This window comes from Typopeltis vanoorti, chromosome 16 (assembly GCF_054136105.1).
Source record: "Typopeltis vanoorti isolate ZY-2024b chromosome 16, IOZ_Tvanoo_1.0, whole genome shotgun sequence".
Lineage (NCBI taxonomy): Eukaryota > Metazoa > Arthropoda > Arachnida > Uropygi > Thelyphonidae > Typopeltis > Typopeltis vanoorti.
In genome coordinates this window covers 102,992,451-103,019,272 of record NC_143564.1, presented here as the reverse complement: position 1 = coordinate 103,019,272, position 26,822 = coordinate 102,992,451, and the positions used below count along the sequence as shown (strand labels likewise).

Here is a 26,822-nt window from a genome sequence, read left to right as displayed (position 1 = left end):
TTCAAAGTAGGGAATTTAAAACGTCATTATGAAAAATTGCATCACAAGTTTTCGTCTCAATATCCAGAAAAATCTGAAATATGAATTAAAAAGCTTAAACCGTTGAAATTTTCAGTTAATAATCAAATTAACTTCATGACAAAATTTACTGAAGAATCTAAAACCGTAATAGAGACTATTTTTAAAATATCATGGAACATCGCACGTGTAAAACGGCCTTATACCGAAGGGGAATTTATTAAGTAAAACATTCTCGATACATTTGAGTCACTGGACTCTAATAATTCAAAACTTTTAAAGTTAATTACTGACATTCCTACCTCACGACATACAATTGAACATCGAATTTCAGAAATAAACGTGGATTTATTATCAAAATTAGAAAACGATATAAAAAATTGTGTAGCATTTAGTTTGGTGCTTGACGAATCAACTGACAATTAGCAATTAGACCAACCACAATTAGTAATTTTTATTCGTTTCGTTCTTGAGAACGGAGTGACGCGAGAAGAATTATTAGATTTAATAGCATTAAAAGATAGTACTCGTGGTGTTGATATTAAGGAAGCTTTTGATGTTTCCCTTAAAAATGTTTCAAAAGTAAATTAGTAAGTGTGGCTACTGATGGAGCAGCAGCAATGGTGGGTAAGAATGTAGGATTAATTGGACTTTTAAAAAAAGATGAAAGCATTTCCGATTTCATTCCAATTCATTGTATTTTGCATCAAGAACATCTTGTTGCAAAACACTTTAATTTTGAACATGTGTTTACACCACTCATAAAAACCGTAAATTTCATTCAGACCAGTACAAAAACCATCAGTTTCAAAATTTTATCGATGAACTTGATTTGAATGAACAAATAAATGATTTATCGTTGCACTCCATAGTGAGATGGTTATCTATGTACGATATATTGAACAAATTTGTAGCTTTATTGGAACCCATTATCGAATTCCTAGATATAAAAAAGCAATCATATCCACAATTAAAAAACAATGAATGGATTCAGGACTTAATGTTTTTACTGATATAATGGAACATTTACAAAATTTCAATGTGTCACTACAAGGCAAGGACAAGAATATTTCAGAATTGAGTCAGAGCATTTCTAGTTTTTTAAAAAAATATAAGCGAAAAGACATTCAATCACTTTCCACATTTGAAAAAAAGTGACTTCAGGATGTGATATTCTTCCTACAGCCATCAGTAACTATCAAGCAAAATTAAATAACCTGTTGGACGATTTTGAAGAACGGTTTGTAGACTTACAAGAATTAAAATCATCTATCGGATTTCTATTAAATCCATTTGAAATTGATGTAATTAACAACAGCTTCCTACTTTTAAAAAGCTTAAAATTCCTGGAATGGCATTAGGAGAAATGGAGTTAATAGAAATGCAAGAAGACGAAGGTCTTAAAATGTTATGTAAATCAGTAAATTCGATAAATGAATTTTGGAAATGTGTACCTACTATAAAGTACAGCCATTTAAAAAATGCAGCATATTGTTTATTATCAATTTTTGGATCGACATATGATGTTGAATCACTGTACTCAACGATGAAATTTGTAAAATCCAAGTATCATTCTCAATTAACAAACCAACATTTGAAAGAATTAATAAGAAGGTCAATTACTAATTACAAACCAAATTATCAAAAATTATTTGCTAACTTAGAAATCCATAAACCTTCTACTAGTAAAGAGTAAATAAAAAAATGTAAATACATATAAAAAAAAATGTAATAATAAATATAATGTTTCAAAAACTTTTTTTCCCTTATTCCTTATAAATGATACTGTATTTATATGTGTACGTATATGACTGACATAGACCTTTGTGATGTGGCTCTTAACAATTTCTGGTAGCTAACTAGGGCTCTTGCTGCGAAAACTCTGGCCACCCCTGCTCTATTATATTATGGAAGCAGATGATTTCTTTTCACAGAATTCAGTTTCAGATATTATTGCAGCCCACTTGAAGATGTTGCTGTCATTTGAAAAGTATTATCCCAAACATGAGGATTCCCAGACACAAAATATGTGGATTGTGAACACCTTTGTTGAACACAAAGAGACAGCCCTTTCCCATGAAGAAACCCTTCAGCTTGTTGAATTATCATCAGACAAAGGACTGGAAAGTACTTTTAATTCTATGAGTAATTTGAAATTCTGGATAGGAATGAAAATGAATATCCAAATTTACGTAAAATAGCAATGAGATTTCTTCTTTGTTTTTCCACCACATATCTTTGTGAAACTGCATTTTACTGCCATGACTGTTTAAAATGAAACAGAGGAACCGCCTGCAACTTTCAGATTGTCTTCATTTGGCTACCACTTCAATTCATCCCAGAATTAATAAGCTAATGGACAGAAAACAGCAACAAAAGTCTCACTAACTAAAACCTTCAAAAACTCAGTAGTAAATAAGAGAAACAGTTTAACTTTTTCAATAACTTATAATTGCTGTGTTTAAATTCAAAATATTAGTGTTGAAACAAGTCTTTAGAATTGAGAGATCTGTACATTTTTATTTATTAAATTACATACTTTGCATATATAAATATTTGGCATGTGTATGTGATAAGTATTTTGCTGACAAGTTGACATCCTTTTGCTACTTCACCTGCTCAGTTGACTTCTATGGTGAGTTATAATGCAAAACCAAAATTATTAAAATCAATTTAATAATACAATAATCAATTTTACACTGAATAATATTATAACTGTTTTGGTGATCAGAATGGGATATGTCAACAAAAATTAGCACAAATTAATTTAATGATTTTGGCCTGAGGAAACTACAATATACTACAAGATTTTATTAGTTCACTGATTGATAATTAATTTAAATGTAATTTTATATTTGTCAACATGCTACACCATATACATAAGTATACTAATACTCTTTATGATTATGCCATAATTAATTATTAATACTTATGTTAGTTTAATGTATGAACTTTAAAAAAATTGGAAAGGTATTTACGAGTAAATTTATTGGGACTGAACCCTCGACTTATAAAAGAATTTACCAGGCTGCAGTCTCACAAAGGTTGAGAACCACTGTCTTAGAATCCTTTTTTCAGGAAAGGAAAAAAAACAACAAACAAACAAACAAAGTGCTAAAATCAGAGCGATTAATTCAACAAAGAAACATTTGTTGAATTACAACATTCAAACAACAGTAATAGAATAAAACAGTTCCACAGGTGAACATATGCACAATAGCAATATTATTCGCATGAGGAACTGGCTAAGATGAAAAGCATAACATCCATTGCATCTTAATTTGGCATGATTCAAGATGTCTGATAAGAGATGACCAGACCTCGTTTAATGTCATTCCTTGTTTTTTTTAATTCACTGAGTAGGAGTATGTAAAATTTCAGAAGTTTCTGAGAATTTTCAGATGTAACTATAGATTATCTTGGTTTTCTGCTAGATCACCTGATGACCTTCATTTACTGTGTAGAATGCAAGACCCAACATGTTGTCTTTGCTTGTCATCTTTGACCTGTTCCCATGCAAATTTATCTAAAACAGCCTGTTTGTCAGATATTACATAAGCGGATTCTTTTAAACTGTTGTTTTAAGAGGATGTTTTGGTGGTCATGAAAATATACATGTCTGTTTGTTATTTATGGCACAAGGACAGCTGTGGTCATAATAAGCCAGTAAATAATCATAGCAGTATAAAAGCGAAAAAAATTGTCAATGGCATAAGTGGATATAGATAAGAATGTATATAAATGTAGTTCTAAAAAGAAAGGTGTACAAAAATATAAGTATCAATAAAGGAGTAAAATGATTAATGAAAAAACAGCAAGGTATTAAAAGGATACACACACACACACACACACACACACACACACACACACACACACACACACACACACACACACACACAAGAAACAACACTATAAATAAAAATAATGTAAATGATCTATATACAGTAAAAGATAGTCTATAAAAATTTAAAAACAAACGAACATTTGTTGAGTACAATAAAATCTGCCTGAGTGTATAGGGCTAAGACAGATGGGGATATGGCTAAAATAATGACGGTGCTCATTTGTGAAATGAGGGTAGTCAATGAAAACATGACTGATAGTCCAGCGTCACAGAACTCATACACAGGCATCTCATCACCCTTCAATAGGAAAGCGTGTGAGATGACTATGGCCTGAGCAGAGCCGAACAAGAACAACTTCCTCTGTTTGAACCCTGTACAGACTAGACTGCCATAATTTAATTTCAGGATTAATTTGGTAGAGTTTATGATTATTCTCAGTTCCTAGGTGACTGACTCTGGGATAAAAGTATGTGTATGATAATCTGCCAGTAATTACTGAGTTGGTACAGAAATGAGCTCACCTACCTGCAGCTTCATTTCACCTTGATTCCAATGTAGCTTGGAATCCAACAGAAGCATACATCTAAGTGTATACTCCCATAAAGAGAGAAGGTGTTGCATTAGAGTGCCCTATATGTTTCTGTAGCTCTAGACTTTATTACCTGAAGAGGACTTTGTGAGTGTATATATCATGCACCTCTGCTAGCACTGCAGTCTAAGGCGTTTTGATACAAGCTCTATCACATGTAACTCGGTTGACATTTGTACAGATATAATGCTGTCTGGAAAGACAGAAATTCGCACTAGGTCCTCTGATTTTGTGCTTTACACAAAATCAGGGTATTCCCTTTGATGTGCTTCAAAGGGCTGTTGGCAGACAATAAGAGGGGTCAGAATATTTTGGTAACTTATAGAAAGAAAAGCTGCATGGTGATATTATTATTATTATTGTTCCGGGCAACTCCAAGGAGTCGACAGACTCATCGAGGGAGGCCCTAACATCATGTCAAGAACAACTATTCGACATTGACACAGTATCTATCATACCTTGTCTTGAACTCATTCACGGTCGTAGCTCCCACAGCAGACTCTGGAAGCTTATTCCACTCATTCACCACTCTCCAAGTAAAAAACCTAGCTCTAACACCCTTGTCAACCACGTTCTTGCCCAGCTTCCATGCATGGCCCCTAGTCCTCCCATCACAGTCATATTTTCAAAAATATCTTCTGGATCAATCTTATAGAAACCCTTCAGTAATTTGAATGTCTCAATCATATCACCCCTCCTTCGCCTATCATCCAATCTCTGCAACCCACAAATTTTCAACCTATTCTCATAAGGTTCATTCCACAGACCTGCTATCATCTTGGTCACTCGTCTCTGGATCCTCTCCACTTCCTCCCCATCACGATATTGATGAATGAAAGTGTGGTAATGTATTTAGTAGCATCTCTGGTATGTTATCTAACCCAATTCACAGAGTTTATAAGAGAGAGAGCTTTTATTCACAAACCAGAGTTTTATGGCTTTCTGTCAATATGGATGAAAAACAGTTGACCATGTGGGGTGGTTTGACAGAGATTTTAATTTTTTATTACACAGAGACAGTTGTTGACATCAAAGCAACAAAGGTAGTTCATTTGTTTCAATAGACTAGGAATAAGTGAACTTTGAAATGCTGCAATTGTAATTTTGATGACTTGATGGTGAATATGATCTAACCATTGCAGGATACTCTCCCTGGTAGATGCATAGACTCGAGACCCATGATCTAGTTTTTTTTTTTTTTTTATCTTATCAATGCCATGTAGAAATGAAGCAGTCAGCACCCCATGAATTGGAATATAGGGTCTGAAGGGTATTCATTGTTTTATGGCACTAGTTGTTTCCAAAGTTATTTTCTTTTCCTCCATGTTTAACGGGATTTCTACCATCGAAACTCAAACCTATAGTAGAGTACATTAGTACTGTGGGTGAGATAAGGTTGTTTTCTTTTTTATACTTTTTATCTCTCACTTAAGGACATTTACAAATATCCATGTCATAGCAGGATTCACAACCAGAACCTGTTGGCTGAAGAGCAGGCAAACCACTTGGCCAATCAGCCTGGCATTGATAGTGGTGTCAAACTAAATATAGACAAAGTTATTGTGTCACAAAATGCAGTATTTTTAATATAGACAGTAAGCTTATGGCATGATTAACAGCAATACTGTAGTCTAACAAGTGACAAAGATGAAGTTTGCAGAGTAACAGAATTCAAGATGAGATTAAAGAGATGGCTGGAATCAGTGACACAGAAAAGCTCAAGATATGACTGACTGGAGGAAAATGGCTGATGATAACTACAGGGTGTTCGGGATAAATTTGACATATTTATAATTAATTATATTTTTCCGTAAGTTACATGTATTAACACACACTTCTCTTCATTTAAAAGTTTGGACCCTTCTTCATTCATATACAAGATGTCAGAAAGGATGGATAGCTGGAACCCACCTGAATCATGGAAGAGAATAACTTGTATCATGATGATTCGTGCCCGACATCAAAATAAGGATATTACGACTGCTGCCCAATGCTCCCTGAATACAGTAAAAACAATCAGGCATGAACTAGAGACTTGCAATGGTGACTACGAGGATGTAGCAAGAAGAAAGATCCCTAGCAGACGATCTGATTGCGTTCGTACAGCAGAATTCCTCGCAAATCTGCAGGAACAGGTGTTGAAGAACCCTGGCATTGGAATTCGGGCTTTGTTCGTGGAGTTGCTAACTGTAGTCAAGCCCTGGATAACAAGGGTAGCCAATGGTAGGCCGTATGTATGGCAGCAGGATTCGGCCCCTTGCCACACCTCTGGGAAAAGTCAAAAATGGTTGTCTGAAAATTTCTACGACTTCACCAGTCCAAATGTTTGGCCTCCAAACTCCCCAGACCTTAACCCCATGGATTATTTTGTATGGGGCGCAGTTGAAAAAGACACCAATCGCACTTCCAGTAATACAAAAGCCCAGTTAATGGATAAAATTAAAACAGTTTTTGCGGCCCTTCCCAGGGAGACTGTAGCATCAGCTTGTTCGAGGTTCCGAAGCAGAATTGAAGCTGTGATCGATGCTAATGGTGGTTATTTTGAGTAAATCTTGTTGATAGTATTGTAATTAACTCTGCCTGTAATGTTTTTTTGTCAATTCATTAAATTTAATAGATACAAAGAAGATTTTCTTTTTCCTTACGAAACTGTCAAATTTATCCCGAACACCCTGTATATTGCATTTGAAATCCTGCAATTTTCTCTGAATATATTCAGTGTTTTTGTACTTTAAACACGAAATGTGAATTAAAAATATAGCAGTAGTAGATTTAAAATCTACTGGGCATTGTTTATGAATAGTAGCATATGTTGGCATTACTTCAAAGACATCAATGAAAAGTCTGTATTAATGCACTATTTCATGTAATTAATCATAGAGTAATTACATGAAATTACATGAACTTTGCTGAAGGTGGTCTGGTAGAGTTGGTTGATATCTGCAGCAATGCACAAATGTGGAAATTAATAAGCAAATCATGATCAGAACAAAGAGAGCATATTACTGATAAAATGCAAAATATCCCATTACAGCATATTCATGCAGGAATAAATTTTAAAGTAATGTGATAAAGTTCATAAGCAAGAACAAGATGAGAAACCCCTAGACGGCCTCCACAATAATTTTACTTTATACCTTGCATGGAAATATTCAGAGAGATCATGATATGGTCAGTCCTCGACTTACGACATGTGCAACTCATGATCACTCACACAACAATGATCCCATTAACAAATACACTGAATACCACCCACTCCTACAACCCATGGAGCAGGGTGTTATTGCTGCATTTATGGTATATTATTTAAGAAATATTATTGCTCAGGCTACTGTTGATACGTAATAATGAGGACACCCTCGCATACTTATGGAAGGAATATAACATGTACTGTACATGTATTGTGTGTGTTGTACAAGAAATTAATTTATTAATTCTTTATTAATTTGCATTCATACACTTCAAAGATTCGAAAGACAAAAGCCTTATGCGAGACTAGTTACAAGCAAGTGCTGCTAACTAAAGGGCTAAAAGTAAACATGAAAACTGGTGAAAAAGATATCCTTGATGTATGGAGTAATTATGTATTTTTCTGTGTATAAGACAAACCCTACTTTTTTGAACCCAAAATTAAGAAATCAACATTTTAAACTTAAAACAGAACACATTTGATATATTTTTTTAAGTATTCAAAGTATATTTAGTAATTAGGTAATTTTTTAAGATACATACTAAGAAATTATGATCACTTTCAGTTCTGGGCATATCATTTTCTTCATCACTATTAGTTCCAGACATATCACTTTCTTCAACCTCTACCATGACTGCTATCTTCTGAGTCACTGTCTATATATATGAGATCATTCTCAGTTCCATCCATGGCATTGCTGATTCCACATTTCTTGAAGGACTTTGCAACCACCTCTTGCTTGACTCCATTCCATGAGTTCAGGACCCACTTGCATACCTCAGTAATGGTTGGAGCTCCTTGTTGTAGTTGACCTGTAAGTCCACCAGGAATAACTGCTAGCTGTGCTCGCATATCAGCTGCAACCGTTCTTGTCTTTTCTCTCTTCCAGCCGTTCTCATGAACTTGGACAAGAACACCAGGTGATATGCTCTCTTTAGGATACATTTTCCTCTTAAAAATGAGCATAGGAGCAGTTTGATACCATCTGCACAGCATGAAAGGACAGCAGTACAGTGTCTTTTCATGACCACTTATTTTGATTGCCACTGTTTTTCCTCCTATCATATCAACAGTTCTGTTGGAAGGCACATCAAAATTGAGAGGCACCTCATCCATGTTTCCAATCTGACATGGTTCAAAAGAATATTTTTTCTGAAGTTTTATGACACAGGAGTAAAACTGTTGGATTTTATTCCTATGTTCGTGTTCTCATGGCCAACCCTTCTCTCCTCATGAAGTTGAAGCACTATTTGTCCAGTGAGTCCCTATTCTATGTATATTGCAGCAATCTCTGAGACCACTGTTATGATCTTGAAAAAATATAATTAGTTCCTAATTTTTCCCCTATCAACAAAATCTCTTTCTTAGTTGCCATCCACGAAAGATAATGTGGAGAGAATAAGAGTGAGAGGAGTTATGAAATATATAAAACTCAAGCCAGAAAAGTAACAAGTATTGTGAGAAAAGCTAAAATGGAGTATGAAAAGAAATTGGCCATGCAAGCTAAAGGCAATCCAAAAGAATTTTATTGTTATGCTGCAAGCAAAATAAAGAATGAATGTGGAAGAATAACTTTATTGAATGCAGATGGTACATGACTGTCAGAAGCTAAGGAGATTGCTCAGTTAATGAGTGCTCACTTTGCTAAGCTATATCAACCAGGTGTATGTAGCATGGTGCTACTGTTATGTTGGATGAGGAGTTAGAGGTTCAAGAAAATGAGGTTGAAGAGCTTTTGCATAACCTGGATAAGAATTTGTCTATAGGGACAGATGGAATACCTGCCTTTTGTTGAAGGAATGTTCAGCTGAATTGGCTAGGCTTTTCACATATTTGTATAACTTGAGTCTCAGCTCAGGAATGCAAGGAATGTTTGATAGTTCCATTGCACAAGGTTGGTGGAAAAACTAATGTGTCTAACTACCGACCTATTAGTATCTCTGGTGTGGTAGTAAAGATTTTAGAGAAGTTGGTAAGAACTCACATACAGAAATGGGTAAACAAGCATTCTATACTCTGCAGGGAACAGCATGGGTTTACTAAAGGAAGGTCATGTTTTAACAATTTGCTCATATTTTATAACAATGTTACAGCCGAAGTGGATAAAGGGAATGGATACACTATGATAATGTTGGATTTTTCTAAGGCATTTGATAGGATACCACACAATAGGCTGTTGTGTAAACTGGAGAATATGGGATTGGAACATAATCTATTGCCTTCGATCAGGGGATGGTTGACAGACAGATATCGAAAAGTGGTATACAGCAGGTGTGAATCTGCCAGATTTAAGGTAACCATTGGGCCATTATTGTTCAATCTATACATTAATAACATTAAGCAGGATCTATCATCAGATTTGCAATTGTTTACTGATGATGCAAAGATAGGCAGGGCAATCAGGGATGCTACTGTTATTCAGCAATTACAAAATGATTTGAACAGACTGGAAATCTGGTCAAATGAAACTGGCTGTCAGTTTAATGTTAGTAAGTGTAAAATTTTGCACTTTGGCATGATTAGAGTTCCAGCAGCATATTATATTAGCAGGGTTATGCTACAAGAAACTGAAGTGGCAAGGGATCTTGGTGTATTGGTGGATGAGAATTTAAAGTTCAAAGGTCACATAGCAAAAGTTGCAAATACAACTCAGAGGATAATTGCTATGTTGAAGCGAACCTTGACATGTAAGGATAAAGAAGTAATTTTGCCTCTTGATAAGGCTTTGATAAGACCACACTTGGATTACTGTGTGCAGATTTGGCCTCTCGAGTTCCAAGAGGATAAAGAAGCTGTGGAAAGGGTGCAAAGAAGAGTTACAAAATTATATCTGGATTATGGGATTTAGATTATGAGGACAGATTGCAAGTATGTGGATTACAGACTCTGGTTAACAGGAGAAAGAGGGGGTGATATGATAGAGATCTATAAACTTTTGAATGGGTGTTATAGCATTTCAAATGATGAAATTTTTCGTTATATGGAAGTCGGGGAGAGAACACAGGGGCATCCATGGAAGTTAAGGTTATTCTCAATTAAGAGCTAGGTTTTCTCCTAGAGAGAAGTGAGTGAATGGAATAATTTGTCCTTAAGGGTAGTGAGTGCATCTACTGTAAATGAATTTAAGGGAAGGTATGATAGCTGGGTTGGGTAATTTACCTCGATGAGACCTTGACTACCTGGAGGTCTCAGATAATAATAATAATTTTGCCTTTCCTGTGAAATCAACAATGTTCATTTCTCATGCAAACCTTTTTGCCTCATACTGAATAAGCTAAGTTGACACACATATCCCACTCTGGTGCTTCGCCATAATCCAAGTCTTAAGCCTCTGCTCCAAGTTTGACCCAAAAAGAAGAGAGCCTTATTTGGCATTTTGAGAAGTTGTTCTTCCTGTTTTCTCCGCTGTCTAATCATACACTCAGTGGGAGGAGGTCCAAACTGTCTCTCTGAAGTTTTATTTCCATGTTCTTTTGCATAATTGATGACTTTTAACTTGAATTTTGAAGAATATGACAATCGTTTTTTATTTTCGGACATTTTTATGCTAGTGCTCAAAATATTGCTAATGCATTAACTTATCCCGTCAATGAGTTGCACACGTATGAATGCTTTCAGAGTTCTAATTGGTTTATTTGGAATCAGCCATTAATGACATCAATCGACAGAGTTAACAAAGGCTAATGATTGGCGAAAGCCTATTCGAGGAGACAAGGTACCAGCAGTTTTGCCATGGCAACAAAGTATACAAGACGACCCCCAATTTTTGTTCTAAAAATTTCAGAATAAAGTATCGTCTTATACACGGAAAAATACGGTACTTAGAAAAATTCCTAAATGAAACAATCTGTGACAGCACAGTGATTAAAAAAAAAAAAAATACTCAACTGGCATGCAATCAGGAATATTTATCCATACTTCCATACTTGAAGTAGAAAAAACCATCAAAAGGCAGAAATGTGGAAAAGCAGTGGGAGTAGATGATATTCGACTAGAAGTGCTCAAACATGGAGTTATAAAACTCTTACAGTGCTACACTGCATAGTTCAGAAGGCCTGGACAGAGGGACAAATTCCAGATGATTGAAGTAGAATTCTCATAGTATCTATTTATAAAAAGGGAAATAATACTGAATGCGAGAATTACAGAGGTATTTCCCTACTGAGTGTTCCTGGTAATATTTATGCACGTATACTTAAGAAATGGTCAAGAAGGATTGTTGAAGGGAAGCTTGGTGAAGAACAAGCTGGATTCAGGCCAAATAGAAGCTGTTAGGATCAGATTTTCACTTTACAACAAATAGGTGCTGAGAGAAAAGCTATTCAACACTACAGTTGTAGTTAGTCTTTATTTGAGTTGTAAGTCAGCAGTTAGAATTGAAGGAAGTGCAGGAAGGTGGTTTGACATTAAATCTGGTGTCAGACAAGGATGTACATTATCTCCTGTTATTAATTATCTATATGGATCACATTAAAGGAAGGTGGTATTAAATACGATATCAAAATTGGAGATGTTAATCTCAGCTCTTTACTTTATGCAGATGATGTTATATCAAGAAGGTATACAAGTCATATCAAGATAGTACCCACAAACAAAAAGGGAAATAAAACTGAATGTGAGAATTACAGAGATATTTCCTTTTATAAATCCAGTAGTACGAGTCTGCAAGATTCCCTGACTAAACCGAATAACTGTTGTAATAGATTTGGCATGAAGGTCAGCGATAACAAGACAAAGACGATGAAAATAGGCAGAAGCATTGAAAATATCAACTGCATTGTGAAGAGAACCTATAGAACAAGTAAAACATTTCAGCTACTTAGGCACGATTTTTAATGAAGATGGTAAATTAAATATGGAAATAGACAACAGAATCAACAAAGCTGGTATGGTAGAAAGTCAATTGAATAAATTTATATGGAATAAGAGAGAAAATTAGTCAAAACACTAAATCAGCTGTAAACAAGACAGTGTTCAAACCAATTTTAACTTATGGATCTGAGAGCTAGGTTAGAAATAAAACACTTGACCAGACTAGAGACCACTGATATGAGAGTCCTGAGAAAGATTAGAGCCGTGAACAGATGGCATCAGTGGCAATATCATATTAAAGAAGAGGATATTAGGAAAGAACTTAACATTGTTAGCATCCAGGAATGTATTAGCAGAGCTAATCTCAGGTGGTATGGTCACTTAAACAGAATGGGAGAAGAAAGATTAGCAAAACAAGTATTCTCACAGGAAAAAATATCCAGAGGAAGACAAGAGATAGATGGATTGATACAGTAAAAAGTTCCTTAGAAGACAGAAATATAAGACCTGATAATGTTGGAGTCTTGGCAGGTAACAGATTGATTTGGAGGAAAATTGTAGATAGGAAGTTAGTAATGATGTAAGTTTTTCATGTAGTATTATCATATCCTGTACACCCCTTGAGGGTACATATCAAGGATTTGACGATGATGATGATAAATATTCTGTACATTTTCTTATGCTTTATCCTAAACAGTTACCTAAAAATCATCCATTTTGATGTGCAATATGTCAAACATCAATCAAGGGAATGAAGAAATGCTTAAACACTAAAAAATTTTCAATTCTGCAGTGATATCTGAGTGACATATGCATATCATAAAACAGATGGAAAGGAATTATTAAAGACATGATTAATTAAAAAACAAATTTAAATCTCATTAATAATAATATGGGCAAATTAATTTTACCTTATCCTGCGAAACACCGAATCCAAATCTTTTTTCATTTCTACCAAGAGGTGGATGTGCTTTTTCATTTCACGGCTAGCTACTTCATACCGTACAATAGACAACGCATTGCAATTTACTAGCATCTCATTGGTTTTTTCAAATCTCATCAACCTGAGGAGAAACAGCTATAATCAAGTTAAAAATTAATATGCAATTTAACAGATAGTCATAGTAGACCACTGATAATTTTCTTTATTTCTAATATAAAAAATTGATAAAAAATAAAAAAATTATATATAATCGCTATATTATATTCAGATATCACATACATCTCCAACCTCGTTCTTTCTGAGTTTCAGCAGAAAACATCTGCAGGAACTTTGCAAAGGCATTGCTCAGAAATGCTGTCTCAAATTGTTTTTTTCTTCATCCTTACATGTTTTCTCCAACTACCTCCCCTTCCTAAACATAGCAGCAGTTCAACACTTATAACTGCTGCAATCTTAAAAAAAGTTTAAAAAAATAATAAATTTAGTTTAATCCTTTATTCAAGTGTAAGCAAATAAAGTTTGCGCCTGAAGTATCTTCAGGACTGAGGCAACTCGTGGTAAAGATGGACCAAGCTCCCATCACTCCTTGTCTCAGTATCTCCCATAATGCAAAACACATCTCCTTGCAGACATGTATAATACTATGCATTAAGGGAAGGGCCACTACCAAGACCGGTTTCGACCTTTATTGAGGTCGAAAGGTGTACCACCTTATTATTAAATTACTCTGAATCCAGAGTAATTTAATAATAAGGTGGTACACCTTTTGGCAACTCATATAGGCTCCCACCGATCAGACCTCAATAAAGGTCGAAACCAGTCTGGATAGTGGGCTTTCCCTTAATGCATAGCATTACACATGTCTGCAAGGAGATGTGCTTTGCATTATGGGAGATACTGAGACAAGGAGTGATTAGAACTTGGTCCACCTTTACCACGAGATGTCTCAGTCCTGAAGATACTTCAGGCGCAAACTTTGTTTGCTTACACTTGGATAAAGGATTAAACTAAATTTATTCTAAACAAGTGGGAAAAAACTTCCAAATTTAAAAAAAAAAAAAAATCCAATTTTCTTATATTCATGTTGTGCAATAGGTCATCTGCACCATGCTTCCATTATTATTGGAAATTGCAATTTTCAGAGTTAATTGCCATCAATATGTCTATAAAAATATTAACTAATAACATTTCTAGAGTAAAAAAATCATGAACTTAATACAAAAGACTGTTTCAATAGTGCCTTTAAAAATTATGTTGATAGTAGTGTGATTATAATAAAGAATCTAAATTAAATTAATTATAGATTATGATAAACTGCATGCATTTGTTCCTCCTGCATCCATCTCTCAACAGATAATGTATAACCTTTATACATATATATAGTAATCCATGCAGTACCTAGACTGCTAGGATGTGCTTGAGGCCAGACAGGGAAATGACATAACATTTACAAACAACTGCAAATATAAATTATTATTATTATTATACCCTCCATGGAGTCGACAGACTCATCGTGGGAGGTTCATCCAAATGACAACATATTTATCATATAGAATCTTAAAATCCTTAACACTCCTTGCATTAACAACACATTCTGGTAATGCATTCCATTCACTGACAATCTTCCATGTAAAAAATCTACTCCTCACAACCCTTCTTCACCACACTATTACATAACTTCCAGGATGACCTTGTTAGATTGTGATAGAGTGGAAATTTATGAATTCCTATCTTATCACAGTCTAACATGCTTTTCCAAACAAAAGAATGAGATAAATACAATAAATTGCCTCTAAGTGTAGAATAAGTATTATGTATATATAAATCAAGTGTGTTCTATTATGAAAAGGTTAAATAAGTATATATTTTGTGCCATTCACGAATGTGGTTAATTTGATATTGAAGGTATAAAACGGTAACAGAGCAATATGAAAGTTCATATATAAAAGAGTTATGGAATATAAGCACATATTCAACAGTTGGGGGGGGGGGGGAGTCAAGTCCAAAGGTTACGGAGTTGTAACATGAGAGAGTGGCTCGCCCAAGTAAACAGGGTGACGTCAGCGTACGTGCAATAAGCAGGGCAGAGAATGGACGCCATGACGTAATAGCAAGTGTGAGTCAGCCGGTCATCGAAAAGGGTGAGAATTGCCGAGAAGAATAGGGGAAATATAAGGGTCATGCGACCCTGTAACAAGGCTTTTTTGTTCCTGGATTTTCCTGGTGTGTTCATCTCTCGTGGTGGCAGAGGGGGTGCGAGTCCCTCGATGTCGGACGGATCCCGATAGGCAGTAGTGGGTCTTGGTGGCCATATTCGCCGTGAAAAGAAGCAAGTCCAGCAGTCCACAGAAGGCCTGTTCCTGTGAACCTACGAAGCACTAAAGAATCGAAAAGGGAAGATAAGTAAACTTTGTTTGTGTTATACTGAATAGGAATGAAAGATTTGTGTCATGTTAATATGTTATGGAAAAAGAACATTAATGATCTAGGATAGGATTGTATTGCTAGGACTTTAGAAGAATATTGATTTTACCTTACTATCTGTCGCTGTGTTAATGTTCGCCTTTATATTGAATGATATTAAGAATATGTTTAGAGTAAAGAATTGGCATAATATAAAGAGATTGTGAAAGATATGAATGTTATCTTGTGTAGTCTGACAGAGCTACGGAGCTTTAGATTGATTGTGATAATAGTACATGATTAATGCATTAGTGAAGGTTAATATAATTCTTACTTTAGGAAGCTACTGTATAATATTTTATAAGTGTAATAGTAGTGTTAGAATTTTATATACCTTGTCTGAAACTCCCTTAAGATGGGATTTTAATTTATGTTATTATGTGTATCAACTTTTGAGTATAATAAACCTTGCTTTTGATTCTAACAAAGATTTTCTGTGATTTCTGGAATCCGATGCACCGCTTATAAAATATCAATGCGAACCTATGCGGGATATTAAAAGGATATTTGAAAAGAGTAAATTTTGGTCACGTCTGCAGAGTTGATAGGTATCATTAAGTACTGTCCAGAGATTACCTCTTGGTTGTTAATGTTTAATAATCTAACAGCGCTAAGTGGCACAGCGAAACAAATAAATTTCTTGGCATTTTACGAGAGGTAAATCTTAGACACTCTGATACTGCCTCTATCTCGAGGAAATTCCATTGTCCCTCAGAGGTGCCACGTGCTACCCGATAGTGTATTACGGAGATAAAGCAACAAAGGTTTAAAATAAGTATAATAAGGAAGAAAAGGTTACAACATAAATGGAGGTAGGATATTGGTAGAATAAGGTTGAGATAGAAGAAGGTTTTGGTTAGAAAAGATTGAATAAAATACAACCGTTGTACAAATAAAAAACAAGAATTGAACACAACATAAATGGAGCAGCGGTAGGATAGTTATAATAAGGAAGAACAGGTTACAACAACCTCTTATTCTTCCCCTCTCACCTTCTACTCTTCTCATAATCCCCTCTGGATTAATCTGATAAAATTCTGTCACTAACTTAAATGTCTCTATCATATCACCTCTCTTCCTCCTATCTACCAAACTCAGCAATCCACATTTCTTCAACCTCTCTCCATAGCCAGCATTCCAAAGTCCAGATATTGTCTTAGTTACTTGTCTCTGGATTCTCTCTAATGTCACATTGAAAACCAGGTGACCAGATCTGAGCACAACAGTCCAAGCATGGTCTGACCAGTGCTTTGTACAGTGGCACAACCACTTCCATATCCCTGCATCATAGCAGCACTACGATGAGCAGCCTTTGCAACACTAGCAATATGCTCTCTAAACTTCACTCTATTGTCAACCATCCCTCCCGAACCTAAATCTCACCCTCTTCCTGCAGTACAGCACCATCGATATAGAACACAGCCTTATTTTTCTGCACTCCAAAATGCAACACCTTGCACTTATTGATATTAAAACTACAACCCCACTCTTTTGTCCCAGTAAAAAGTCTATTCAAATCTTCGTGAAGGGATTCAACATCAGCAGCGTTACTTATAATTCTTCCCAATTTCATCACCGGTATTGCTGAACTGTGCTTTGAAGCATATAAATAAGTCAAGAATGTGTATTCATCATCATCAAATTCCAGACATATACCCTCAAGGGATGTACAGGATATGATAGTACTACATGAAAAATTTACATCATTACTAACTTCCTATCTACAATTTTCCTCCAAATCAGTCTGTTACTTGTCAAGACTCCAACATTATCAGATCTTATATTTCTATCATCTAAGGCACTTTGTACCATATCAATCCACCTATATCTTGGTCTTCCTCTGGGTCATTTCGCTGCTAACCTGGTAGAGAACACTTACTTTGCTAATCTTTCCTCGCCCATTCTGTTTAAGTGACCACACCACCTGAGATTAGTTCTGCTAACACATTCCTGGATGCTGACAATGTCAAGTTCTTTCCTAATATCCTCATTTTTAATATGATATTGCCATTGATGCCATCTGTTCATGCCTCTAATCTTTCTCAGAACTCTCATATCTGCAGTCTCTAGTCTTTGGTTAAGTGTTTTACTTCTGATCCAGCTCTCAGATTCAAAAGTTAAAACTGGTTTGAACACTGTCTTGTATACAGCTAATTTAGTGTTCTGACTAATTTCTCTCTTATTCCATATGAATTTATTCAATTGACTCCCTACCATACCAGTTTTGTTGATTCTGTTGTCTATTTCCATATTTAATTTACCATCTTCACTAAAAATCGTGCCTAAGTAGCTGAAATGTTTTACTTGTTCCACAGCTTCTCTGTTCACAACTGCATTGTGAATGGAGAACCTGTGGAACAAGTAAAATTTGAATAATCTGGACAGATGGCAAATGCATGGGGATAAGTTTAATGCAGCAAAATGTAGTCTTGAAGTTTTGGATATATTGATGGGAGGCTGCATACACTGTTGGAGGAGCAGTACTTGCAGAAGTAGGGGAGGCAAGAGATCTGGGGGTGATGACTGATAGAAACCTGAAATTCAGGGAACATGTTGCAAAGGTGGTAAAGGTAACCCAGAGGATTGTTGAAATACTGAGGAGGCTGACCTGCTGAGATAAAAGGGTTGTCATTCCATTGTATAAAGCCCTGATCAGACCACACTTAGATTATTGTTCTCAAATTTGGTCCCCAGGATTTGAATGGGATAAATTAACTGTAGAATGGTACAGAGGCAGATAACAAAGATGGTGTCAGGACTGTACAATGTTAGTTATGAGGACAGGTTGAGGGATTGCGGACTGCAGAGTTTGGTAGACAGAAGAAGGAGAGGTGATATGATCAAGACTTTTAAACTGTTGAAAGTCTAAAAGTCTTGATCATATCACCTGTTTGTATGAAGTGTTTAAAGAAATCATTTTTTAATTACTAGTTTCATACAACATGTGCTTCCTCAGATTAAAAAAAAAGGAGGAAAAATAAGTATACACAGAGAGATTTCTGAATTAACTATTATCATTTAAATTAAACTTAAACTAGATTTGAAAATCATAGCAAGATATCAGATGCATGGCTCATTATCACAGCATTATTACAAAAAAAAAAAAAAATGTTAAAATTGCTGAAACAACCTCACTTGCCTCTTAAATGATTTAAGGAGTGTACAAAATCCTGTGTATTTGCTGCATATGCTATGTTGGACAGACAGGTTGATTTGAAGCAGTCTGTTAAAAAAGAATATTTCAAGGATGTGGAAACAAATGGGCACATAAATCAAGACTGGCATTTCACAACCAAAGAAAAACAAAGTAAACTGGCAACTCATTAAACTGCCATACACAGCATTCAACAGTTATGTATGTAGATTTCAAGCAGCAAGTAAAATGATACAACATCCTACTCAATATAATAAAAAACAAGTTCTCATCTTAAATCAACTATGGGCAGTATATATAAAAAACCTGCATTAGGCTATGAGAGAACTTACATAGCACACTGCGACAATGATCCATGCATCTGACATCCCACTATGATTTTCAATATCTAGTTTAATTTGAATAATAACAGTTATCAATTCAGAAATCTCCGTGTATTCTTTTTTCTACTCATTTTTTAATCTGAGGAAGTATACATTGTATTTGCGAGACACAAGCATGAATCAAAGATTCATGCTTGTGTCTGGCAAATGCCTTTTCCAGATTTACAAAACTTAGATACAGATTCTTGTTATATTTCCATGACTTCTCCACTCTTTGCCTTAAAGTGAAAATTTGACCTCGACAACTGATGGCTTTTCTAAGCTTCATCAAGCTTCCCTTCCATAATTTTTCTTAGCCATTTTTCAAACATACTTGCATAAATCTTACCAAGAAAACACTCAGTAGTGGAATTCCTCTGTAATTCTGACATTTTTATTTACTTTTTTTTTTAGATTGGAACAATGAGAACTCTCCTCCAATCATCCAGAATTTGACTCCCTGACCAAGTCTTCTGAATTATGCAGTGTAACCACTGTAAAACTTTTATACCTCATATTTAAGCATTTCTGGTCAAATATCATCTACTCCAGTTGCCTTTCTACTTTGTCTTCAACATGTTAGGATTCTGATAGCTTTTCTAATTCAATAATTGAATTAGAAAAGCCATTGCTGCTGGTTTCATTTAGCAATCTTTCAAAGTAGAATCATTCAATTAATCAACCATTCAAAGTAGAATCACCTTTTTCATCTGATTTCTTTTAAAATAATCTTTCCTTCATTTCTAAGTTTTTTTCAAGAGCCTCGAGAATACTTTGACACCTTCCTGATATTTATTTTCAACATTCTCATCCAAGTCTTTCCATGACTTGTTTAGGTAGTTTTACACAGTACTTCACTTTTTTACATTTCTCTCTATATTATCAAAGTTCACAAGCTGACTTTAATGTTAATTGCTAAAAAAAGGGAAATTTAAAATAATATGTTCATGGTAAACACCATAAATAAATTAAGAAAATCATATACTTAAAACAGTTTTAGACATTTATAATAGTGGATTTCAATTATTTAGATAATTCAAAATTTTATGCAAGCTCATCTTTAAGATAAGCTCACATTAAATTGTATTCATAGTCAGCGTAGTCAGCATAGCCAGTGTAAAGTCATACAATATACTTGAAATGCCTTGATCACCTCCATTATTTTTAATATTATTCAATTTTATCTCAATATTATTATTACGGGAAACTCCAGGGAGTCCTTAGACTCATCGAGGGAGGTCCCAAATCATGTTCATCACAACTATTCGACATTCATACAGTATCTATCATACCTTACCTTAAACTCATTCACTGTCACAGCATCCACCACAGACTCTCGCAGCCCATTCCACTCATTCACCACACTTTTGCCCAGTTTCCATGGATGTCATCTAGTCATCCCACAACCAGCCCTGTTCTCAAAAATATCTTCTGAATTAATTTTATAGAAACCCTTCAGTAATTTGAATGTCTCAATCATATCTCCCCTCCTCCGCCTATCAACCAATTTTTGCAACCCACAAATCCTCAACCTGTTCTCATAAGGTTCATTCCACAGACCTGCTATCATCTTGGTCACTCACCTCTGGATCCTCTCAACCTCCTCCCCATCAAGAAGAAACTTAGGTGACCAAATCTGGGCACAGTAGTCGAGATGGGGTCTTATCAAGCCTCGATACAGAGGAACAATAACCTGCTTGTCAACATATTCTTCAGCAACCAAGTGATTTGATGAGCTGATTTGGACACTTTTGCAATGTGCCCCCTAAACTTCAACTCCTTATCCACCAACACTCCTAAATCTTGTGCCTGATCAATTTCCTGGAGTACAGTTCCACCAATGTAGTAAACTGCTGCTAATCTTTTCACCCCAAAATGTATAACCTTACATTTTGCCACATTAAATTGACATCCATTCTCCTTAGCCCAGACCTCCAATCTATCCAAATCATCCTGCAAAATTTTGACATCATCTGCATTCACTATTGCCCTACCCAACTTTGCATCATCTGCAAACAAATGAACTGTTCCTCTCAGATCCTTTCCTATATCATTAATGAACAAATTAAACAGCAGTGGTCCAAGAACAGATCCTTGTGGCACACAACTAGTCACAAGCCGTCACGTGGACTCTACTCCTGAATAAACCACTCTCTGATATCTCTCCGTCAACTACCCTCCTATCCATCTCACCAATTCTATATCCATCCCCATATGCTGCAATTTACTGATTAGAATTCCATGTGGTATCCTGTCAAAGGCCTTAGCAAGGTCCAGTAGAATCACTGTAAACCCATTATCCTTATCCAGTTCAGCCATCACTGTGTTATAATACGCGAGCAAGTTACTGAGGCATGACCTATCCTTCACAAAACCATGCTGTCCCCAATACAGTATCCCATTTTCATCTATCCAATCTTGTATTTTCTTCTTGAAAATTTTCAACAGCAGCCTTGGAACCACCTTTATGCAGCGGAACTATTTCCCCCTCTTTTCACCCCCCTTGGGACTGAACCAGACCCGAGGCTCAAATTAAACAAAATGGTCAAGGGCACTGACAATTCTTTAGCAACTTCACGTACGACGAGCTGGTATACCATCCAATCCTACAGATGTATTGACATTGAGGTTCTGTAATAGACTATTTACCTCTACTTCATTCATCTCAATTCCAGTATAAGCTGTTGGTTCTTCCATTCCTGCAATGTCATCACCTGGATGATATAGTCTTGCAAAGTGCTCGCTCAGTAATTCCACTATATCGACTGATTCGGTTACCTCCCTACCCTCAGCATTTTTTAAAATCATTCTTAATATTAATCTTATTACATTTATGAGCAGGTGCATTGCTCATGTCACTTGTTCTTTTACTTCCATCATTTAACTCTTTTACAAAGATTTAACTCTTCATGTAAATCACAGTACAATAAAAAAAAATATGAGTACCATGGATATCCACTGAGTAGAGACTACAACAAACAAATGAATCTGTCACCAGGTGAACAGTACTGCCAACACACTGTCTCCAAAACATGAAATTTCATTGGAAGTTTCACTTACCTTGTTCATAATACCTGATTGGCATAATTTCAATGGAAACTTCCCTGACATTGTAACTACAGATTAGTTTAAGTGCAATCTATGTAAGTTGGGAACTGTTTGTATATAAGTTCTGAAAAGTGAAAAATTCAGCAACTGGAACAGCCTCAAATTCAACAACAACAAAGACACATCAAAAGACGCATCAATGGAAAAGAGATACAGCTAGCAAAGAAATTATGGAATAAATTTATTGAATAGCAAGCGATTTCAAGGTTTCATTTCAAATTTCAAAATGAAAAACTGGACATTGAGACTTATGTGTTAAAGAAGGTTCTAATAGGGAAAAAGCAGAGATTTTTCTTGTTATTAGAGGGGACAAATAACAAAGTGGAAAGCTAGTTCTTGTTGAAAATCTAAACAGTAGAGTGGGAAATGAATCCAGATATAGAGAGATGGTTTGAAAAAATCTGAAGAATGTTCAGACTAATAATAATGATAAACATATGCTGGATCTCTGTTCAAGGAGACTGACTAGTCATAACCAATTCCATGTTCTTACACAAAGATGTGCATGCATTTACATGGAGAGGGCACTCGAGAAATAGGTTAATCTAAACAGTTATTTAACAAAATACACTTAGCATAGCATGTTTTTACTGAGTCTACAAATTACATGAAGGTGATGCCTATTCCATCAACCCAATAGCTACACATGCACTATGTGCATAACTTGTAAAATGACCCTCCCATGTCATAGTTGACAGTGATTTTATCAGCTTACTTCAAGATGCAAGCTGCATGGGGAATCTGAAGGAGGAAGTGCTCACCATCCAATTTCGAAACTTCACCTCTGAAAGCTGGGGAGCTTTCAGAGGTGAACTGTAGACTAAAAAATAAAATAAAATAATAAATATATATGTTATTTGAAAAGCGAATGCTCGAAAACATGAGCAGAACCCTCTGAAACCCAATAGCAAAATATTGAGAAAGCACTGGCTGACACAGCTATGGAAGCATGTGGTGAAGTTGTCTATAAGGACAGAAAAATTCAGAACTTAACTGAAGACTCATAGAAGTTAACGAGGCAGCTAAAATGAGGCAGTTTTGGAAAAGATGAAATCATATCATAACTTTCTGGCAAGTGGATCAAACAGGTGCCTGTTAGCGAATGAATATGCAGAAAATTATAAAGAAAGCTTAAAATAAACAAAAGTCATAGAAAGACAATGAAAAGAATACAGAAAATAAATATCAGAAAGGTGGCAATAATTTTGACAAGTAAAATCCAAGAAAATGCAAATGACTACTGGTGTGCTGCTTTCAATTTGTACATTAAAGATGTAGATGATTTGAGAGGAAACATTCAGCTGTTTGCTGATGATGCAAAAGTGGGTAGAGAAAATAGTTAATGAACTTGAAGATATATGCAGGATGATTTTTACATATACCAACAATCAGGGCAAAGGCAACAGTTGTCTGTTTATTGTGGTAAAGTATAATCCTTTAGGGATTAAAAGATTATAAGCTGTGTATAAAACTGATGAGTCTAGGGTTTTGGGGTGATGGTGGATGTGAAAACAGACTGAAAGTGTACAATTACAAATATGGATGATGGGCAGGAAAGAGAGAATAAGATAGAAAAATATAAATTACAAAATGGTGGAACCGAAGTTCAGCGAGAATTACTGCAAAAGTGAGCAAAATGGCTCCAAGGATTCATTGGATGTTGGGAAATGTAACAAGTAGAAAAGTTATTAGCTCTTTATAAAACTTTTATATGGCCACATCTTTCCAAGTCCACAGGTCTGGTACTGTGGGCTTCTGGGGAATGAGGAAGTGGAAGAAAGGATCCAGAGGTGAATGACCAAGATGGTGACAGGTCTGTCAGATGTTCCCTATGAAAACAGACTGAAAGTGTACAATTACAAATATGGATGATAAGCAGGAAAGAGGGAATAAGATAGAAAAATATAAATTACAATATTACAAAGTTTTATAATACTGATGTGGAAATTTTTCAATGTAGAAGAAGTAAAACAACAAGGATCTACCCATGAAGGGTAGATCCTTGTTGTTTGATGTGTAAGAAAGCAGTGAACGAGATGAATGGAATGCTAGAGGCAGTCATGAATACTTTGTCAGTGACTGATTTTAAGAATGTATGACAGAGTATTGTGTGAATACATATCATTAGCATGGGTCTCACCCAATGAGTCTGCTTACCTCAAAAATGGCTAAGAAAAACTGCAGAAGAGATACTTGAGGAAGAGCAAATTGGGCTCAAGCAAACAGAGATTCAAGACAAGAGTCATACTTTTTAGACAAATGACTAAAAAAAAAATCAGGAAATACAAGGATCTGTTTTTTAAGTTTTGGTTAAGATTTGAACTGGCAGATCATGCTTTGGACACCAATTCAAACAGGATTAGATGGAAGAAAACTATGTACTATACAGAAGTTGTTACAGGTCAGAAAGATTATTCTTTGAGTCAACATGCACATGAACGCCAGAAATTCTACTCTATTTGTTTTTATATGTATTGCTCCTTCCAATCCATAGTCTCATAATTAAAATTACACATGAGGTTCATTCTTCCTTTACTTACCCAACTGATATATCTAAATATTTCTTGGTCATTGTCCTTTACATTCTAATAAATATTATGCTCTGTCTATATGTTCCACATAACTTTGTAGCCATCACCTGAATTGCTACCTTTATTTATAACAAACACAAGCATAATTTTTCTGCTGTCATTAACAGCAATGCCACTCCCCCCTTTATTCTTCCTATTCTTATGGAAGATTCTATCTCTCTCTCCATTGTGATGCCCACCCATCCTCAGTTAACTGGGCTTCATGTATTCCATAATCCATGGATAAATCACCTCAATCAATGCCATGCACTCAACCATATTTCTGCTACTCCTTGCATTAATACACAAATATAACAGCTCACTTCAAGATCCGTAAACTATGTTTGAGTTATTACCCTCATATGCTGTTTCACCACTTCACAACTTTACTTTTCCATCACTATAATTCTGTAACCTCTCAGATATCACATCCTACTCCATTTGTTGTTATACCATCTGTGTTACTAAACTCACTATGCTAAACCTCACACTCAACATTTCAAGTTTCATGTTCCTTTTGCTCATCCCTCAATCTTTGCCTATCATTTTATTTCCAAATCTCTCTCTCTGGTAGCCTCAATTTTCCTTTTCACACTTATTTAACTTTGACTTCGCATATTCTCTCTCTCAACTAAGAACTATTCAGATACTATCTCTCTCTCTCTCTTATATTCTTGCTTCCGGGAAAATTCATTGCATACATTTAACTGCACACCTTTCGTCTCACTCATCCCAGCCATCGTCTGCCATTTATCGCTCTATGATAAATTATAATTTTTCGATATCCGATATAAATATTTCAAATAAAAGTTTAGTTTAGTTATGCTCTCATCTATCACAACGTAACTTCTGCACTACGTGCAACGGGCTTGTAAACAGAAATTTGTTGTCCAAAAGGCGATAAAGATGAAATGGGGATAAAATTGTCGCTTCCTCCAGAAATATTTTGAGAAAAAAATTCCGGATCTTTCCTCAAATAATCAATAAACCTACATATTTTGAATTATACTGCAAATAATAATAATAAAAAAAAAAAAAAAAACTGAAATGAATGCTAATGCTGAAAAATGAGGTGAACTGTGTTAATAAAAAAATGTTTACAAAAATGGTTATTACCGAATCCCCTAAATTTTCAACCCCACCTAAAGAAACCAGTCTGACAGGGATAATCGTGCAATACATTCTTTAACTTACATATGTTTCTGTGCTTGTATTAAAGCATCAACATCCTGCTCATTAACTTGGTGTGAAAGGGCTTGTATAAACGCAACAGAAGCACTTGGTTCCTGTAAACCATAATGTGCCATAATAATATTATATGGTATACATAAATAATACAAAATAACCTCAAATTTCACATCTGTGCAAATGTATCACTTTTATTGCCCCCTACCGGCGATAACTAATCGAAAGAAAACAGTGTGGATGTGGAAAACAGCCTGTGATATGATATAATACTTTTTTTAAAAAATTTAAACTGAAACCAATTAAAGAAAATTTAGCTGTTAACTGATAACCATCTATACAACAATAAAAATGGGAGGAGGGTTAGCGAGTCTTGTAACACCCTTTTATTCATAATAGCGAGGTAATATGTGAATTATCATTTGTTGCCGTGCAGAGTGATCAGGATGGAATGTGTTACATATTGTCTATGATTCGTAAATCCTAACTGGAGTGAGTGAAATGAAATTTGTAAAGGTAAATTAATTTTAATTTACCTCATGCTCAGGATTGTTGTTAGGGTGCATGTCCCCTAAATCTAAAT

The 26,822-nt window shown here is 35.3% G+C and overlaps 1 protein-coding gene across 1 annotated transcript in view; it reads right to left on the bottom strand.

Moving 5' to 3' along the window:
• The window catches only part of LOC150098228 (kxDL motif-containing protein 1), a 44,182-nt gene extending 17,753 nt beyond the window's left edge, over positions 1 to 26,429 (bottom strand). The window contains exons 1-2 of the mRNA XM_090406231.1: positions 26,249 to 26,429; positions 13,366 to 13,518 (exon numbers count right to left, since the gene is read on the bottom strand). Coding sequence (XP_090262357.1) covers positions 13,366 to 13,518; positions 26,249 to 26,361 — 266 coding nt within the window. The 5' untranslated portion in view covers positions 26,362 to 26,429. The remainder of the gene's footprint in view (positions 1 to 13,365; positions 13,519 to 26,248) is intronic.
• Between the last annotated feature and the right edge of the window lie 393 nt (positions 26,430 to 26,822).